Source organism: Melanerpes formicivorus, unplaced genomic scaffold (genome assembly GCF_026170545.1).
Source record: "Melanerpes formicivorus ecotype bairdi unplaced genomic scaffold, bMelFor1.0.p_v2 SCAF_5, whole genome shotgun sequence".
Lineage (NCBI taxonomy): Eukaryota > Metazoa > Chordata > Aves > Piciformes > Picidae > Melanerpes > Melanerpes formicivorus.
Window position 1 is genome coordinate 16,029,741 of NW_027142357.1, and position 14,407 is coordinate 16,044,147.

The 14,407-nt window shown below is 47.0% G+C and overlaps 1 protein-coding gene across 1 annotated transcript; it reads left to right on the forward strand.

The window, feature by feature from the left end:
- The first annotated feature begins 644 nt into the window (after window positions 1–644).
- LOC137441234 (shugoshin 2-like) lies at window positions 645–13,858 on the forward strand. The gene is made up of 9 exons (XM_068138410.1): window positions 645–839; window positions 1,086–1,226; window positions 2,064–2,239; window positions 3,548–3,610; window positions 4,202–4,296; window positions 5,045–5,304; window positions 5,863–7,830; window positions 9,123–9,243; window positions 13,567–13,858. The coding sequence occupies exons 2-9, from the start codon at window positions 1,088–1,090 to the stop codon at window positions 13,757–13,759; spliced, it is 3,015 nt and encodes a 1,004-aa protein (XP_067994511.1). The 5' UTR covers window positions 645–839; window positions 1,086–1,087; the 3' UTR covers window positions 13,760–13,858.
- Window positions 13,859–14,407: the final 549 nt, after the last annotated feature.

The following is a 14,407-nucleotide window of genomic DNA, read 5'->3' on the forward strand; positions in this document are numbered from 1 at the left end:
CTCTTAGCTGTGTTTTACTTACATACTAAGCAAAAGAAAGTTCTTGTGATAAAACCCTCAATATAGTCCAAAACAAACAGTGAAATGTGGGAATCCATCTACACATCCAGAGCTTTTGAAAAACAAAGGAAAGAAACATTTTTAAAAAGAATAAAAGCCTGGGTTCTCTTGAAATGCAGGGGCCCTGCTGTTGAAATGCTAGTTTGCAGAATGCAGCTCAGGGTCTTAAGGCTTGATTTTTACGGTGACAGTATATCCTTCAGAAGAACCCTCGGACTTGTCTGAGGCGTTTCAGGAGCGTTTTCGCTCTGTGTGCCCGGGGCAACGTGTGGTAGCAGGGCCTCACAAGCATGCTCTCAGAAGTAGGCGCTATTAGCCCGGAAGGCCGCCGGTGACTGGGAAGGTAGCATTTCGGGATTTCTCCGTGAGGGCGGCGGGCTCCCTCCCAGAAGCGACAGCTCGGCTCAGCCAAGCCCAAGCCGACGTGGCGGCGCAAAATGGCGACGCGGGCTGACCCTACCGCGCGGCGGCCGCGGGTTCTCCGCGTACACACGCCCAGCCGTGCCCTGACGGACAGGGGAAGTCACAGTACCCACTCCCCCACAACCGGCACTGGGGACAGAAAATTTGCGCATACCAGCTCTCATCTTTCCTTTACTCTTCAGACCACGGCGGCCACCGTCCCGCGGGGCGGGGCGAAGCGAAGGGCGGGCTGCCCGCCGTTTCGGTTGAATTCACTTTCCACTGGCGGGAAGTGTTTCTTGTCGTTTCTCTCCCTCTACGGCCGCGGCGAGGGGCAGCCGCCCAACGTCCGGTGGGATTCGCCACCCCGCACGCAGGTGAGACAGGGGTTCCGCTGCCCGCTGAGGCAGTGGAGGGGCTGCAACGGCCCCTGGGGGCCGTCGAGCCTGCGAGCAGGTCGAGGCGAAGTGTGGCGGTGGTGAGCCTGCGGGGCCAGGGCAGCTGCGGGGTGGAGGGGAGGCCAGCAGGTATGCTTCCCGGGGATAGTGTTAAGTCTTGGCCGGCAAATACATGATGAAAGGCACAGTAGGGCTGCTAACTCTGCTCGGGTTCTCTTTCTCCAGCTATGGCATCTTGCGAGGCTTCCGAAACATCCTTCTTCAGCCTGAGTGCAAGAGAGCGGATGCGGGAGAAGAAAAAGGGTGCCCTCAGGACTGCGAAGTTGAATGCTTCGCTTGCATCGAAAATAAAAACTAAGATAATTAGTGAGTGTATTTTGTCTTGCAGTGCGTGCAGACGCTGTCCGCTAAATTGGCTTGTAACTGTGCCTTTGACAGTGTCCATGGTGGTGATGGGCAGCAGTTCTTACCCAGAGGTTACATGTAACAGCTGCTGCTCTGCCTGTGGGTTTCTAGTGGATTCTGTACCCTGAAAATTAGTGTTCAGTGCCTAAAGGTGTCTAAGGTATCTGTGACAAGCAGGTTTAATGTAGTTTGGAGCTTCATCTGGGTGCATCACAGGCTTCTTGGCACCATCTCAGATGGCATGAAGGCAGCTGTCTTTGGGCAATGGGTAACCAAGCAAGAGTCATGTTTTCATGGGGAAAAGAGTGCAATGATAGTTCATGGGATAATTTGGACAACCTTGAAAAAGTTAGGTATTTTTGTTACTTTTGTTTTGAAATTGGGAAACATGGATCTAAATCTGCTTAGGGGTTACTACAAAGGAGAGTAAGTTTTTCTCTCTCGTTTTGGATGAGGATGAAGTCTCAGAGCTATAAGGTGACTTGTTCAATGTTAGAAGCATATCTTTTGTAAACTCAGCACCTGAACCACTCAACTGTTTTTTAAGAACTGAAGCAGTAGCTTGCTAACTGAGCATGACCTTCATGAGGATAGAGAGGGTGTCTGTCTGAAGTGTTGCAGGTTTTTATGGGAATGTTTTCCTGCTAGTCTCTGGAGACTTCTGTTGATGAAAGGAATTACACTGTTAACTTTGTGTGAGGGCTATTGAGTTGTGGAGTCTGAGAGAGGCTATTCTTGGAAGAGGCATGGATGAGACTTTGATGCTGATTCTGTGTGATACTTCTGTATCCCTTACAGACAACTCCTCCACTATTAAAGTCTCCCTAAAACACAACAATAAAGCATTGGCCCTGGCCCTTAATGCGGAGAAAGCCAATGCACAGCGGCTCACCCAGGACAAGGCCATCTTACAGAAGGAGATGGAGCAGTGCCACTTCCAGAATGCTGTGCTGCGGCACAGACTCTCCCTCCTGGTATGGCGCTAACAGTGTGGCTGGCATGGGAAGGGGCGGTGGGCAAGGTATGCAGCACCTTGGGAGGAGCGAGCTGTTACTGATTGTGCCTAGTCTCTGCATGTGAAAAATTGTAGAAAGTTTTGGGTTGGAAGGCATCTTTAGAGGTCATCTAGTCCCAACACCCAGCAGTGAGCAAGGACATACTTAACCACATCAGGTTGCTCAGAGCCCTGTCCAACCTGACCTTGAATGTTTCCAGAGATGGGGCATCTACCTCTTTTGTTGGAAACCTGTTCCGGTGTTTCACCACCCTCCTTGTACAAAATTTCTTGTATCTAGTCTAATCTATCCTCAGTAGTTTAAAACTATTACTCCTTGTTCTGTTGCAACAGGACCTGCTCAAAAGATTGGCCCGGGTTTTCTCATAGGCCCACTTTTAAGTACTGAAAGGCAGCCATAATGTCTTCTGTGGCCTTTTCTTCTCTAGGCTGAACAATCCCAACTCTCTCAGCCTGTGTTCATAAGAGAGGTGCTCCATCCTTCTGATCATTTTTTGGCACTCTCGTGGACCCACTCTAACAAGTCCTTTGTTTTATGCAGCCCAGAATATAGTTGATTTTTCTGGGCTGCAAGTGCATGTTGTCAGCTTTTGTCCAGCTTTTCATCCACCAGTACTCTCAAATCCTTTTCTGCAGGGCTGCTCTCAATCCCTCATCCTCCACACTATTTATACTGCAGATTGCCTCAGCTCAAATGCAGGATCTTGCACTTGGCCTTGTTGAACCTCATGAGGTCCCCAGAGACCCAGTTCTCAAGCCTGTCCCTCTGAATGGCATCTGGTTCCTCAGGTGTCAACTGTACCCACTCATCTTGGTGTCACCTGCAGACTTGCTGAGGGTGCACTCAAGCGCATTGCCTGTATCATTGATAAAGATATTAAATAGCACTGCTCCTACTATGGACCTCTGAGGGATGCCACTTTTCACCGATTTCCATCTGGACATTGAGCCTTTGATGACTGGATAAGACCAATTCCTTTATTTATTGAAGAGCCTATTCCTTATCTACTGAACAGTCCACCTATCAACTCTATGTCTTCAGTTTAGAGAGAAGGATGTTGTGAGGGACCATGTCAAAGGTTTTATGCAAGTCCAGATGGGTGACATCCATAGCTCTTCCCTTGTCCACTGATGTAGTAATTTGTTTGCTTACTCTTTCTGACAAGTTGTCTTGTCCCCAGAACATGTTTCGCTCCAGCTGCCAGCACTCTTATTGAAATAGATGTTTTAATTTAATGACTGTTTTCTCTATGTTACCTTAACATAGGAAAATGCCTTGAATGAAGTTGAAAATATTGCAGCTGCAGTTAGGACTGCCCAGCTGTCTGAGGTAAATCATGGGAAGCACTCTGCTCTGGGAAGGGGGCTTCATCTCTGTCTCTTTCTTGGTGTTTCTTCCTCATTTCAGTGTTTGATGTTTCAAGTGTTTTTCTTTGCTTGCTTGAACTGTGCTAGCTGCATTATCATTTTTAGATTGGTATAAATGATTTCCAGGGTAAGCTTTTCTATAGGAAAGACTGCAGTTTTAAACAAGCTTTCTTTCAGTCATTGGCTGCATTGGCCAATAGGGTCTTCTGCTATGACAGGTTGTGACTCCTTTTCAATTTCACTTTTTAAGGTGTTGCCATGGCAACTTGAGATGGGAATAGGACACTTTCCATATGTTCTTTCTCATGGGTAGGTGGGAAAACTTGTCTCAAATTATCTGATCTTATTTAACTTCATCCTTAAGATTGTGGAGACAGAATGTGACTCTACTGCAAGTTACTCCATAATTTGTGCAATTTTAAATGGGAGATGGTCATTAGCAGTGTATGACATACTTTCCCTGAGTAAAACTGAGCTTCTGACATTTTGTTCAGGAGGCTGCACAGAGGACTGCAAGAGCTTTAAAATACCCTTCCATTTCTTCGCTTTCCAGTTCTGTGCAAGTCCTACATCCTTCTCTAATGGCCAGAAGAGCAGCATGACTGAAGATAGCTGGGCAAGTGATATTGCAGATGGTCAGCTTGTGAGGTGAGTCTTAACATCCGATATCACTAAGGTTGTCCTGAATTTCTGTATGTTCAACTTTCTCTTTTATGTTTGTGCCTAGATGTTTATTTTATGAGGGATGTCTTTTCTTATCTAAGCCATCACTATTGCGAACTCTGTGCATAAACTGTTCCTTTGCCCTTTGTTTGAAAGCACATTGGTTGTAGGTAGTCTTTCCTTTGTAGCCGATAAGTACTGCAGGATTTCTTTGAGGGAGGGCTATAGATGGCTTTGCTACATATAAATGCTTAATAGTCATCTACTTGTATAATGTAAACTTGTGTCTTGTAAAGAAGGTCAGTCAGAACTGGATCTCTGAAAATATATTTGGGGGTTTGTTTCTTCTCTGTGTAGTCTCCCCCTTGAACACACAGAACCCCTTGGAGCTCCCCACACGTACTTTCAAGCAGCTGTGGTGGCCTTCCACAGCAAGATGAACCTGTGCTCACAATTTGGGTGTTGAGAAGGCCTTACTTCCTTCTTGTCTCAGTGTATATTTCTCCTGCTCCTCTCCGCAACACCTACAGTGGTGTGCTTTCTTTATGAGCTGTGCCTGCACAACAATGGGAAGTCTGTCCTGGCTGGGCAGTGTTGGTTCTTCAGTACTTCAAGCCTTTATTAAGGTATTTCAGCAACTCTTGATGGAGGTGAAAGCTGTAGCTATTCTGCTAGATCCTGGGATATGTCAGAGGTATGGAACATGCTCCATGCTGTTATTCCTTCCCACCAGGGCTGCAGTGATGCCAATGAGGGTGCCCATTTCCAAGCTATGTAATTCAAGACAGCAAGGTAGCCACTCCACGGAAGTACAGATATCCTCACAACATCTTCAGAGACCTGCTTCTAATGAGTCCCCAGAAACTGTACCTGTTGCCTCCAAAGACGTTTTGCCTGCTGAGGAACCTCAGTCTCACCAGGAGGGCAACGGGAAGAAGCCAGCTGAAGCAATGGAAGCGCGAAAGGTTCTTCTTGAGTCTCACATCTTTGGAGGTAAATTTGCATCTTTTGCTTTTCTTGGGGTATGGATTTGTGTGGCTATGTTCAGAAATGAATGGGTGAAGTGCCGTAGCTTCAGTTAGCTTCTAACCATGACTCCTGCAGCTCCTAATAACTGTTATGAACTGTGTGCTTCAGTGACCCTGGCATCACTAGAGTAGGGTGTATACCAGAATGGGATGTCTCGATGGGGATATGTAGCTTTCTGAGTGTAGCCACTGAGATTATATAAAATTTTCAGAAATGTCTGAAGGTACAAAATCTGACTAGGTGCACTAGGTTCTATTCCTTATGGATTTGACATATAAATAGTATCACTCATACAGATTATGTGCATTTCAAAATACCAGGTTTTATTAAGGGATCTTGCTTTGGAGGGAAGCCAACTGAGCAATTATGCTACACAGTAAGTTTGGGGAGTCCCTGTAGAGACCAAATCATGTTTTTTCTATGCTCTGACAGTTTGGAGCACAGCTTTTAGTGGTGTGGGGAGAGCTGGTATTTGTCTGCTACATTTCTCAGACTTAAGAATTTTTTATTTCTTTTTGACAGAGGCCTTGTGTGCCACTCAACAAAATCCCAACAATTTGCCAGCACATGCCTGGGAAAGTCATCCTTTTTCCTATGAGGGTGAAGAGATGGCAAAACAATTCTTGGATCGTCTCTCACAAGGGCATGTTACTCAGAGGAGGAAGCGTTCTACCCTTTTTGCAACGAGTACTCCATCTTCTGGTGCGGATATCTTCTCACATGTCAGTTCCACTCAGGCAGCTCAGTGGAGTATCACAAGGGACAGCAGCAGCTCCAGCATAAGCAACACACAGCCACAGCTGACATCTCACAGCTCCCTGGTTTCACTTACTGAAACCGCTGTTATTCCTCATACAAAATCTTTGAGTAAAGAGATTTTCTTTGATCAGCCTCAGGCTAAAGAAACTGACTGTAGTGTTGAAATGGACCCCAGCTACAGAGAAGTCCCTGAATTTGTTCACATAAAGGCTGAAAGCAAAGGTAAAACTGTTGAGAAAACAGCTGTCAAAAAGGCAATCACAGGAAAAAAGAAAACAAATGCAATTAAAACCAATGCAGAAAGTAGTTCTGATATACCTCAAGTTGAAGAGAATGTTCAAAATGCAAAGCAGTTTCTTCAGCCCAAAGTTCCAACGTGTTGTAGTGAATCTGAAGTTTCTAAGATGAGAAAGAAGGCTTGTGTGGGGGCTTTCAATAGGAATAATAGAGGGTTTGATGTGGAGCAGCATTCCTGCTCTCCTGATAAATTTCGAGATCTCAGAAGAACCTATGTGGTGAATCCAGCACAGCTGCACAGTCCTGGAAGTGGTGACTTACTGGAACAGGGTAAGAAGAAAGCCATCTTTGAGATCCAAAGCATGGAGAGCTTGTCAAAAAGCCCAGTTTGTACATTCTCAAGTCAGAAAGTTTCTTCAGATGATTTCAGTGTACAGAATTCACTTCTGTTGAGGAAGGAGACCTCACGTGCTTGTGCTTTACAAGAGGACTCAAGTATGAGCAAAAAGAGCATCAGACAGAGAACCAACAGAAAAACTAGAGTAATTAGGCAAAGCAATTGCTGTGATGAGGAGAATCTGTTAAACACTGTGAAAACACCAGAGGCCGAAGCTGAAGAACAGCCTAAAATAAGCCAGACAAGCAGGAAGAAGTCTGCTGTGATCACTGCAATTGCTTTTCCTGACAAAGAAGTTGTCTTGGGGCCATGTACAGATGTTGGAGGAGTAGTTAAGAAGAGCACAAAGGATTCATCCGGTAATCTTAAATGTAGCAGGAAAACTTACATTATCCATTCTTCGGATTTTGCAGGAAATTTGGGTTGTGTCCAGACAGAATTTGAAGGGGGTGAAATTTTACCTCCCAGGTCTGTTTCTGGGAGCAAAGCTAGCAAAATCCCCAGAGTTCGCAAGATGGTAGCTGCTCAGAGGGGTAAAGAACAAAGAGGGGTCCTTGAAGCAGAGGGGCAAACTGAAGTTGCCAAGGAGAAGAGTGCTTCAGAAAAAGAGGCTTGTCACAGACTAAAGTCTCAGAAGAAAAGGAGCACCTCTAGACCTCCAGAGGCTGATTCTCTGGCCAGACAAAGCGATGGTGCCAAGGCTCTCATTGGAACTTCAGCAGAATGTGCATCCAAGCAAAATGCTCTGAGGGGGCAGTTTTCCTGCATTACAGATCTACTGTCTGTGCCAGATGCCTTCCTGAAGGAGCAGATAGCTGAGATGTCGCTAACCAATAACCATATGGACCATTCACACAGTCCTGAATCCTCTCCTGTGACCTGTCCTGCAACGTTGCCTGTCAACTCCAGTCCTACAGATGTCCCAGATTCCAAGAGCTTAAGTGCTGATGGCAACAGAAACCCTGTTTTGGAAATGCCAGAGAAATCCTCTGTTTGGTTGGAAAGCTCCCTGCTATTTAAAGAAAAGACTGCAGAGACACCTGAGGAAAGAAACCAAGCTGAGTCAAGTTCTCAGAACCCACCTTCACAGGAACCTGGTAGGTGGTAGGCTAGGGACGGGACCCAGGTTAGGGGTAAGTGCCAAAAATCCATGCATAAGCCATTATATCTTCCCTTCCCCTCCTCTTTCTTCAGAGTTAAACATCAGTGTCCAGTATACCATTTATGCTTCCATTTGTGCTGGTCAGTCATTTCTGTGGCTGCCTTTGCTTCTAGTTTATTAGTGTTTCTCAGTCTCAAGCTGTGCCAGGGGAAGTTTAGGCTCGAGGTGAGAAGAAAGTTCTTCACAGAGAGAGTTGTTAGAATGGGCTGCCCAGGGAGGTGGTGGAGTCACCATCCCTGGAGTTGGTCAGGAGGGGATTGGATGTGGCACTTGGTGCCATGGTTTAGTAGTCATGAGGTCTTGGGTGACAGGTTGGACTTGATGATCTTTGAGGTCTCTTCCAACCTTACCGATTCTATGATATTGGGAAGACTAGGAGCACGTGCCGGAAGTCCTGGTTTATCACTCCTGCTATCTACAGGGCATGCCTAAAAATTCAGAAAATCAGTTACTTAAGCAATTGAAAATTGTAATTTGATGCTGGCCCTGCCTACCACAGGCAGCATTACTGGGGCACAGAATATGATGAAGATGGCAGATTTTGGGTCCAGGATGGTTAGTGCTGCAAAGTTTCAGACTTTATAGTTCTAGGTGATATCTTCAATGGATATTCATCAGGAGCTACCTACCTACATGCTCTTGGCTGTATTTTGTTTGTTTTTGAAAAGGACTTGGGAGGGTGTAACCCTTGGCAGGTAATACAGCAGTTGAGCTGAGATGTCTTGGGAGCTTGCTGTTACTGGATGCTCTATAAAATAGAGTTGTTTTGTGGAGTTTTTTCTTCTTGTAGCTGTACACAAATAGGTCTGTTATATAAGAGTGACCTGCACTTTCTAGAGAGGGAAGAAGTTCTGTCCTCCCTCTCTTGGCCAACTTTGAAAGCTACAGTAACCACTGACAGGGTCCTGCGCTTTGCCGAAGTCTCATAGGGTGCCCTAAGCTTCTGTTCTCCAAGTTGTACAATCTAGAACTATCAACTATCATTTTTGTATTGTTTTTCTACTACACCAGGGTAGCAGTATTTTTTCAGTAAAGAACCTAATTTAATTCATGAGCTGACCTTTGAGTATAAAGGGAACAGGATTGGATTCAGGACTGTACAGTGTTCCGAGAAGCCTGGTAATGCAGCCCTTCTCTATTTGGCAGCTATTTCTCTATTTCTTAGCATATCAGGAAATGATCTGGAAACACTTTGTTCAACTTATGTCCAAATGCTTCCCTTTGCAGAGATGAGGCCCCTACAGAACTTGACCAATACCAGGACCCTGTCTTCCAGCTCAGAAGTGGCAAGGCGTTCAGCCAGGAAGAGACAGGACCCAGGCTGTTATGCAGAGCCAAAACTCAACAGGTTGGACTTTAAAATATTCCTTCCCATGACTATTCCCATGCTGCAAGCCCTGCTCTGTGCTCATGGGCCAGGGCTGGACCTCTGTCACTTCAGGTTCCTCTTACCCTTCCTGATTCTGGGACCCTCCTCTTCTGCCACAGTGTAGTTAAGCCAAAACTCTGCGTTAGCACAGACGCATGTGCAGGCTCCTGGTAATAAGGTACCAAAGGAGTTATTTCCCTCACTGCAAAAAGCGCATCTCTTACCGGACTGCATCTATGGTACTTCAGTGCTAATAAGGGTTTATCATGAGGATAAAGTACAGGCTAAATTAATACAGCTAAGTGAAAACCCTGGTTTCACTTGTGCCATTCCATCTTAAGTTTTATACAACTGAACAATACTTCCATTTTAATCAGATTACAATGAAGGAAATTCCCTTCTGAGGGGAATGGAGGGCCCTATATGTCGGCCTGACCCATCTCATAGGGAACTCTGTTGTCTGCCAGGAGCCCAAGTTAATGATGTTACCAGTAGGCTGCCTAAACTGGTGCAGCCCTCTGACTACTACCCTTTACTAGTTATGCAGTTAGGGAATGATGATGTTGCAACCAGAACTCCCAGGGCTATCAAAGATGACTTCAGGGCCCTGGGAGACCTGGTTGAGGGGTCAGGGGCACAAATAATTTTTTCATCAATACCCTTAACTGCAGGAGGGAATACAGTAAGGAACAGGTCAGCAGCTATAGTTAACAAGTGGCTTAGAGGCTGGTGCAGTCAAAAGAATTTTGGTTTTTTTGATATTGGGAAACTTTCTACTGCACCAGGCCAGCTGGCAACAGATAGAGTACATCTGTCCCAGAGAAGGGGAAAGATCACTGTATATGAGAACGGACTGTCCTGCAAAGATAAAAAGATCCTGGGTAGGGAATTGGCAGGTCTCATCGACAGGGCTTTAAACTAGTTTTGAAGGGGGAAGGGGCTGAAAATAGTCCTCTCAGACAAGAATCTGGGGGCGACAAGCTGGAGTCGGAGGTGAAACCAGCAGCCCAGCTGAAGTGCATGTACACTAATGCACGAAGCATGGGTAACAAACAGGAGAAGCTGGAAGCCTTGATGCAGCAGGAAAATTATGATGTAGTTGCCATCACAGAGACGTGGTGGGACGACTCACATGACTGGAGCGCTGCAATTGACGGTTACAAGCTCTTCAGGAGAGACAGACGAGGAAGAAGGGGTGGAGGGGTGGCCCTGTACATCAGGGAGGCACTAGATGCCATTGAGATGGAGATTAGGGACGATCGGGTTGAATGCTTGTGGATAAGAATTAGAGGGAAGACCAGCAGGGCAGACACCCTGGTTGGAGTCTGTTATAGACCACCCAACCAGGAGGAAGATGTTGACGAAGCATTCTATAGGCAGCTTAGGGCTGTCTCAAGATCTCCGGACCTTGTTCTCATGGGCGATTTCAACCTGCCTGACATCTGCTGGGAACTCAACACGGCAGAGAGGAGACAGTCTAGAAGGTTCTTAGAATGCATGGAGGACAGCTTCTTATCCCAGGTGCTGCGAGAGCCTACCAGGGGCAAGGCTATGCTTGACCTCCTCTTCACCAACAGGGAAGGACTGGTGGGCGATGTGGTGGTCGGAGGGTGTTTGGGGTCCAGTGACCACGAGATAATTGAATTCTTGGTTTTTGGTCAAGCCAAGAGGGGTGGCAAGAAGACCTCCACTCTGGACTTCCGGAGGGCAGACTTCGGGTTACTCAAGGAACTAATTCAGAGGGTTCCTTGGGATAAAGCCCTCAAAAACAAAGGGGTCCAGGAGAGCTGGACCTACTTCAATGAAGAATTGTTGAAGGCTCAGGGACAGGCTGTGCCAATGTGCTGGAAGATGAACCGCCAGGGCAGACGGCCAGCCTGGATGGTTCATGAACTTTTAATGGAACTGAGGAAAAAAAGGAGGGTGTATCACCTTTGGAAGAGAGGGGAGGCAACCCACAGAATGTTTAAGGATGTTGCTAGGTCTTGTAGGAAGAGAATTAGGGAGGCAAAAGCACACTTGGAGCTTAAACTGGCCTCTACTGTGAAGGACAACAAAAAGTCCTTCTATAAATACATTAATAGTAAGAGGAAGGGGAAGGACAACGTCCACTCCTTGGTGGATACGGAGGGGAACATTGTAACAAAGGATGAGGAAAAGGCAGAGATACTTAACACCTTCTTTGCCTCAATTTTTACTAGAAGGGCAGAACGTCTTCCTGACAGCTGGCCTGCAGAGCTGACAGAAGGAGCCAGGGAGCTGCACAGTTTCCCTATGTTCCATGAGGAGGTGGTTGGAACTCTCCTTAGCAGCTTGGATCCCCACAAGTCCATGGGACCAGATGGGATTCATCCTAGGGTGCTGAGAGAGCTGGCAGATGAGCTGGCCAAGCCACTCTCCATAATTTTCCAGCAGTCCTGGCTCACTGGCGAGGTCCCAGAGGACTGGAAGCTGGCCAACGTGGTGCCCATCCATAAGAAGGGCCGGATGGATGAGCCAGGGAATTACAGGCCTGTCAGCCTGACCTCAGTGCCAGGCAAGATCATGGAACAGGTCATCCTGAGTGCAATAACACAACACTTACAGGATGGCCAAGGGATCAGGCCTAGCCAGCATGGATTTAGGAAGGGCAGGTCCTGCCTGACCAACCTGATCTCCTTCTATGATCAGGTGACCCGCCTGGTGGATGTGGGGAGGCCTGTTGATGTAGTCTACCTGGACCTCAGCAAGGCCTTTGACACCATCCCCCATAGCAAACTGCTGGCCAAGCTGTCAGCCCATGGCTTGGACGGGAGCACACTGCGATGGGTTAGGAACTGGCTGGAGGGCCGAGCCCAGAGAGTGGTGGTGAATGGTGCCACATCCAGCTGGCAGCCAGTCACTAGTGGTGTGCCCCAAGGATCAGTGCTGGGCCCTGTGCTCTTTAACATCTTTATTGATGATCTGGATGAGGGCATTGAGTCCCTCATCAGTAAATTTGCTGACGACACCAAGCTGGGGGCAAGAGTTGATCTGCTGGAGGGTAGAGAGGCTTTGCAGAGGGACCTCGACAGGCTGGACAGATGGGCAGAATCCAACGGCATGAGATTTAACACATCCAAGTGCCAGGTTCTGCACATTGGCCACAACAACCCCATGCAGTGCTACAGGCTGGGGTCAGAGTGGCTGGAGAGCAGCCAGGCAGAGAGGGACCTGGGGGTGCTGGTTGACGGTAGGCTGAACATGAACCTGCAGTGTGCCCAGGCAGCCAAGAGGGCCAATGGCATCCTGGCCTGCATCAAGAACAGTGTGGCCAGCAGGAGCAGGGAGGTCATTCTGCCCCTGTACACTGCACTGGTTAGGCCGCACCTCGAGTACTGTGTCCAGTTCTGGGCCCCTCAGTTTAGGAAGGATGTTGACTTGCTGGAACGAGTCCAGAGAAGAGCAACAAAGTTGGTGAGGGGTTTGGAACACAAGCCCTATGGGGAGAGGCTGAGGGAGCTGGGGTTGCTCAGCCTGGAGAAGAGGAGACTCAGTGGTGACCTTATCACTCTCTACAACTACCTGAAGGGAGGTTGTAGACAGGCGGATGATGGTCTCTTCTCCCAGGCACCCAGTACCAGAACAAGAGGACACAGTCTCAGGCTGCGCCAGGGGAGGTTCAGGTTGGATGTTAGGAAGAAGTTCTATACAGAAAGAGCGATTGCGCTATGGAATGGGTTGCCTGGGGAGGTAGTGGAGTCGCCGTCATTGAAGGTGTTCAGAAGGAGACTTGATGGGGTGCTTGGTGCCATGGGTTAGCTGTTTGGGTGGGTTGGATTGGTTGATGGGTTGGACACAATGATCTTGAAGGTCTCTTCCAACCTGCTTTGGTTTATTCTAATAAAGGTTTATTCTAATAAATTCTAGGTTTTGAGTTCTCCCCTCTGACCAGGTTATATTCTGATTCAAATTTCTCTGGCAGAGGTGTGAGTACTTAAACAAGTAGCTGCATCTTTTCTCTGAGAAAGTGTAGATTCAGTACATCCAGTGGCTACTGTACAGAACCATTTAACCCCTAAAATGATGACTTCATTATGCTACTAGGTAATGCTATGTTTTTTTCCCCATGAAAAGTGTCACAGTTTGACCTTTCTGGGAGGAGTTGGTTATACAGGATCAGATAATACTCTGTACTGGTAGAGCTGTTCTCGTACTGGACAAAAATGGTATCACTTGGTCCTAGAGCGGGTTCTCAATAAACCCAGAAACTTTAGAGACTGAAATCATACACTTAGTCAAGAAATCCTTTGATGGTTCAATCTACTTCTTTTGGTTCCACAGTAAACTGAGGCGGGGTGATCCATTTACAAATACGGCGTTCCTCAGCTCACCTATCTACAAAAAAAGCAAAACTGCCAAAGCCAAGGAAACAAGCAAGAAGACTGAAAACAATGGCTCCCTGAAAGAATGTTCCAGTGACAAGACAGGCAAGCTAACAGCAACAGGCAGAGACACAGAACCAGAAGTAAAATAGTGATTCAGAAGGCATACCCCAAGATCCTAGTGGCTTGTGCATCTTTGCTAGAATCCAACATTTTGCATCGCTTACTTGTTATTTTAAATATAAATAAAGTCTACTATATAGACAATATTAAAAATTTGTCCCTTACTTGCTGCTCTGCCCCTTTCCACCTTTAAATATTGCAGTGCCCGTTTGCAAAGTCTTTGTGCACAAGTGTTTGTGCCACCACAGACAGCTCTGCCCATCCTCTCCTGGCCCTGTGCAAGCCTGGAGGGCTGATCTTGCATTGCAGATACACACAAGAACTGCTGGAAGGGTTTCAGCAGCTCAGGGTTTGACAATAGGCAGGATTGATATGCTGACCATGCAGCCTAGCATTACATCTTGTAAAAGGTGGCTTCTGTGCAGGTAAAGCAATTCACTGAGAAGTCATATTTAGGGTTGATGGCTGAAGCCTTTGGACAGCCCTCAAAGTTGGGAGCTCTGCTGTGCTGGAAGGGAGCCAGGTCAGGTAACTGCCTTTCATCAGTCCCAAGAATGCAATACCCAGGACACAGACACCCACATCCAACTCCATCAGTGTCAAAGAAAACTTTGTTGGGGGTCTGCTGGAAGTGTTGGTGCAAAGGGCTGTTTCTGGTGGTGAGAGCTACAGGGTGC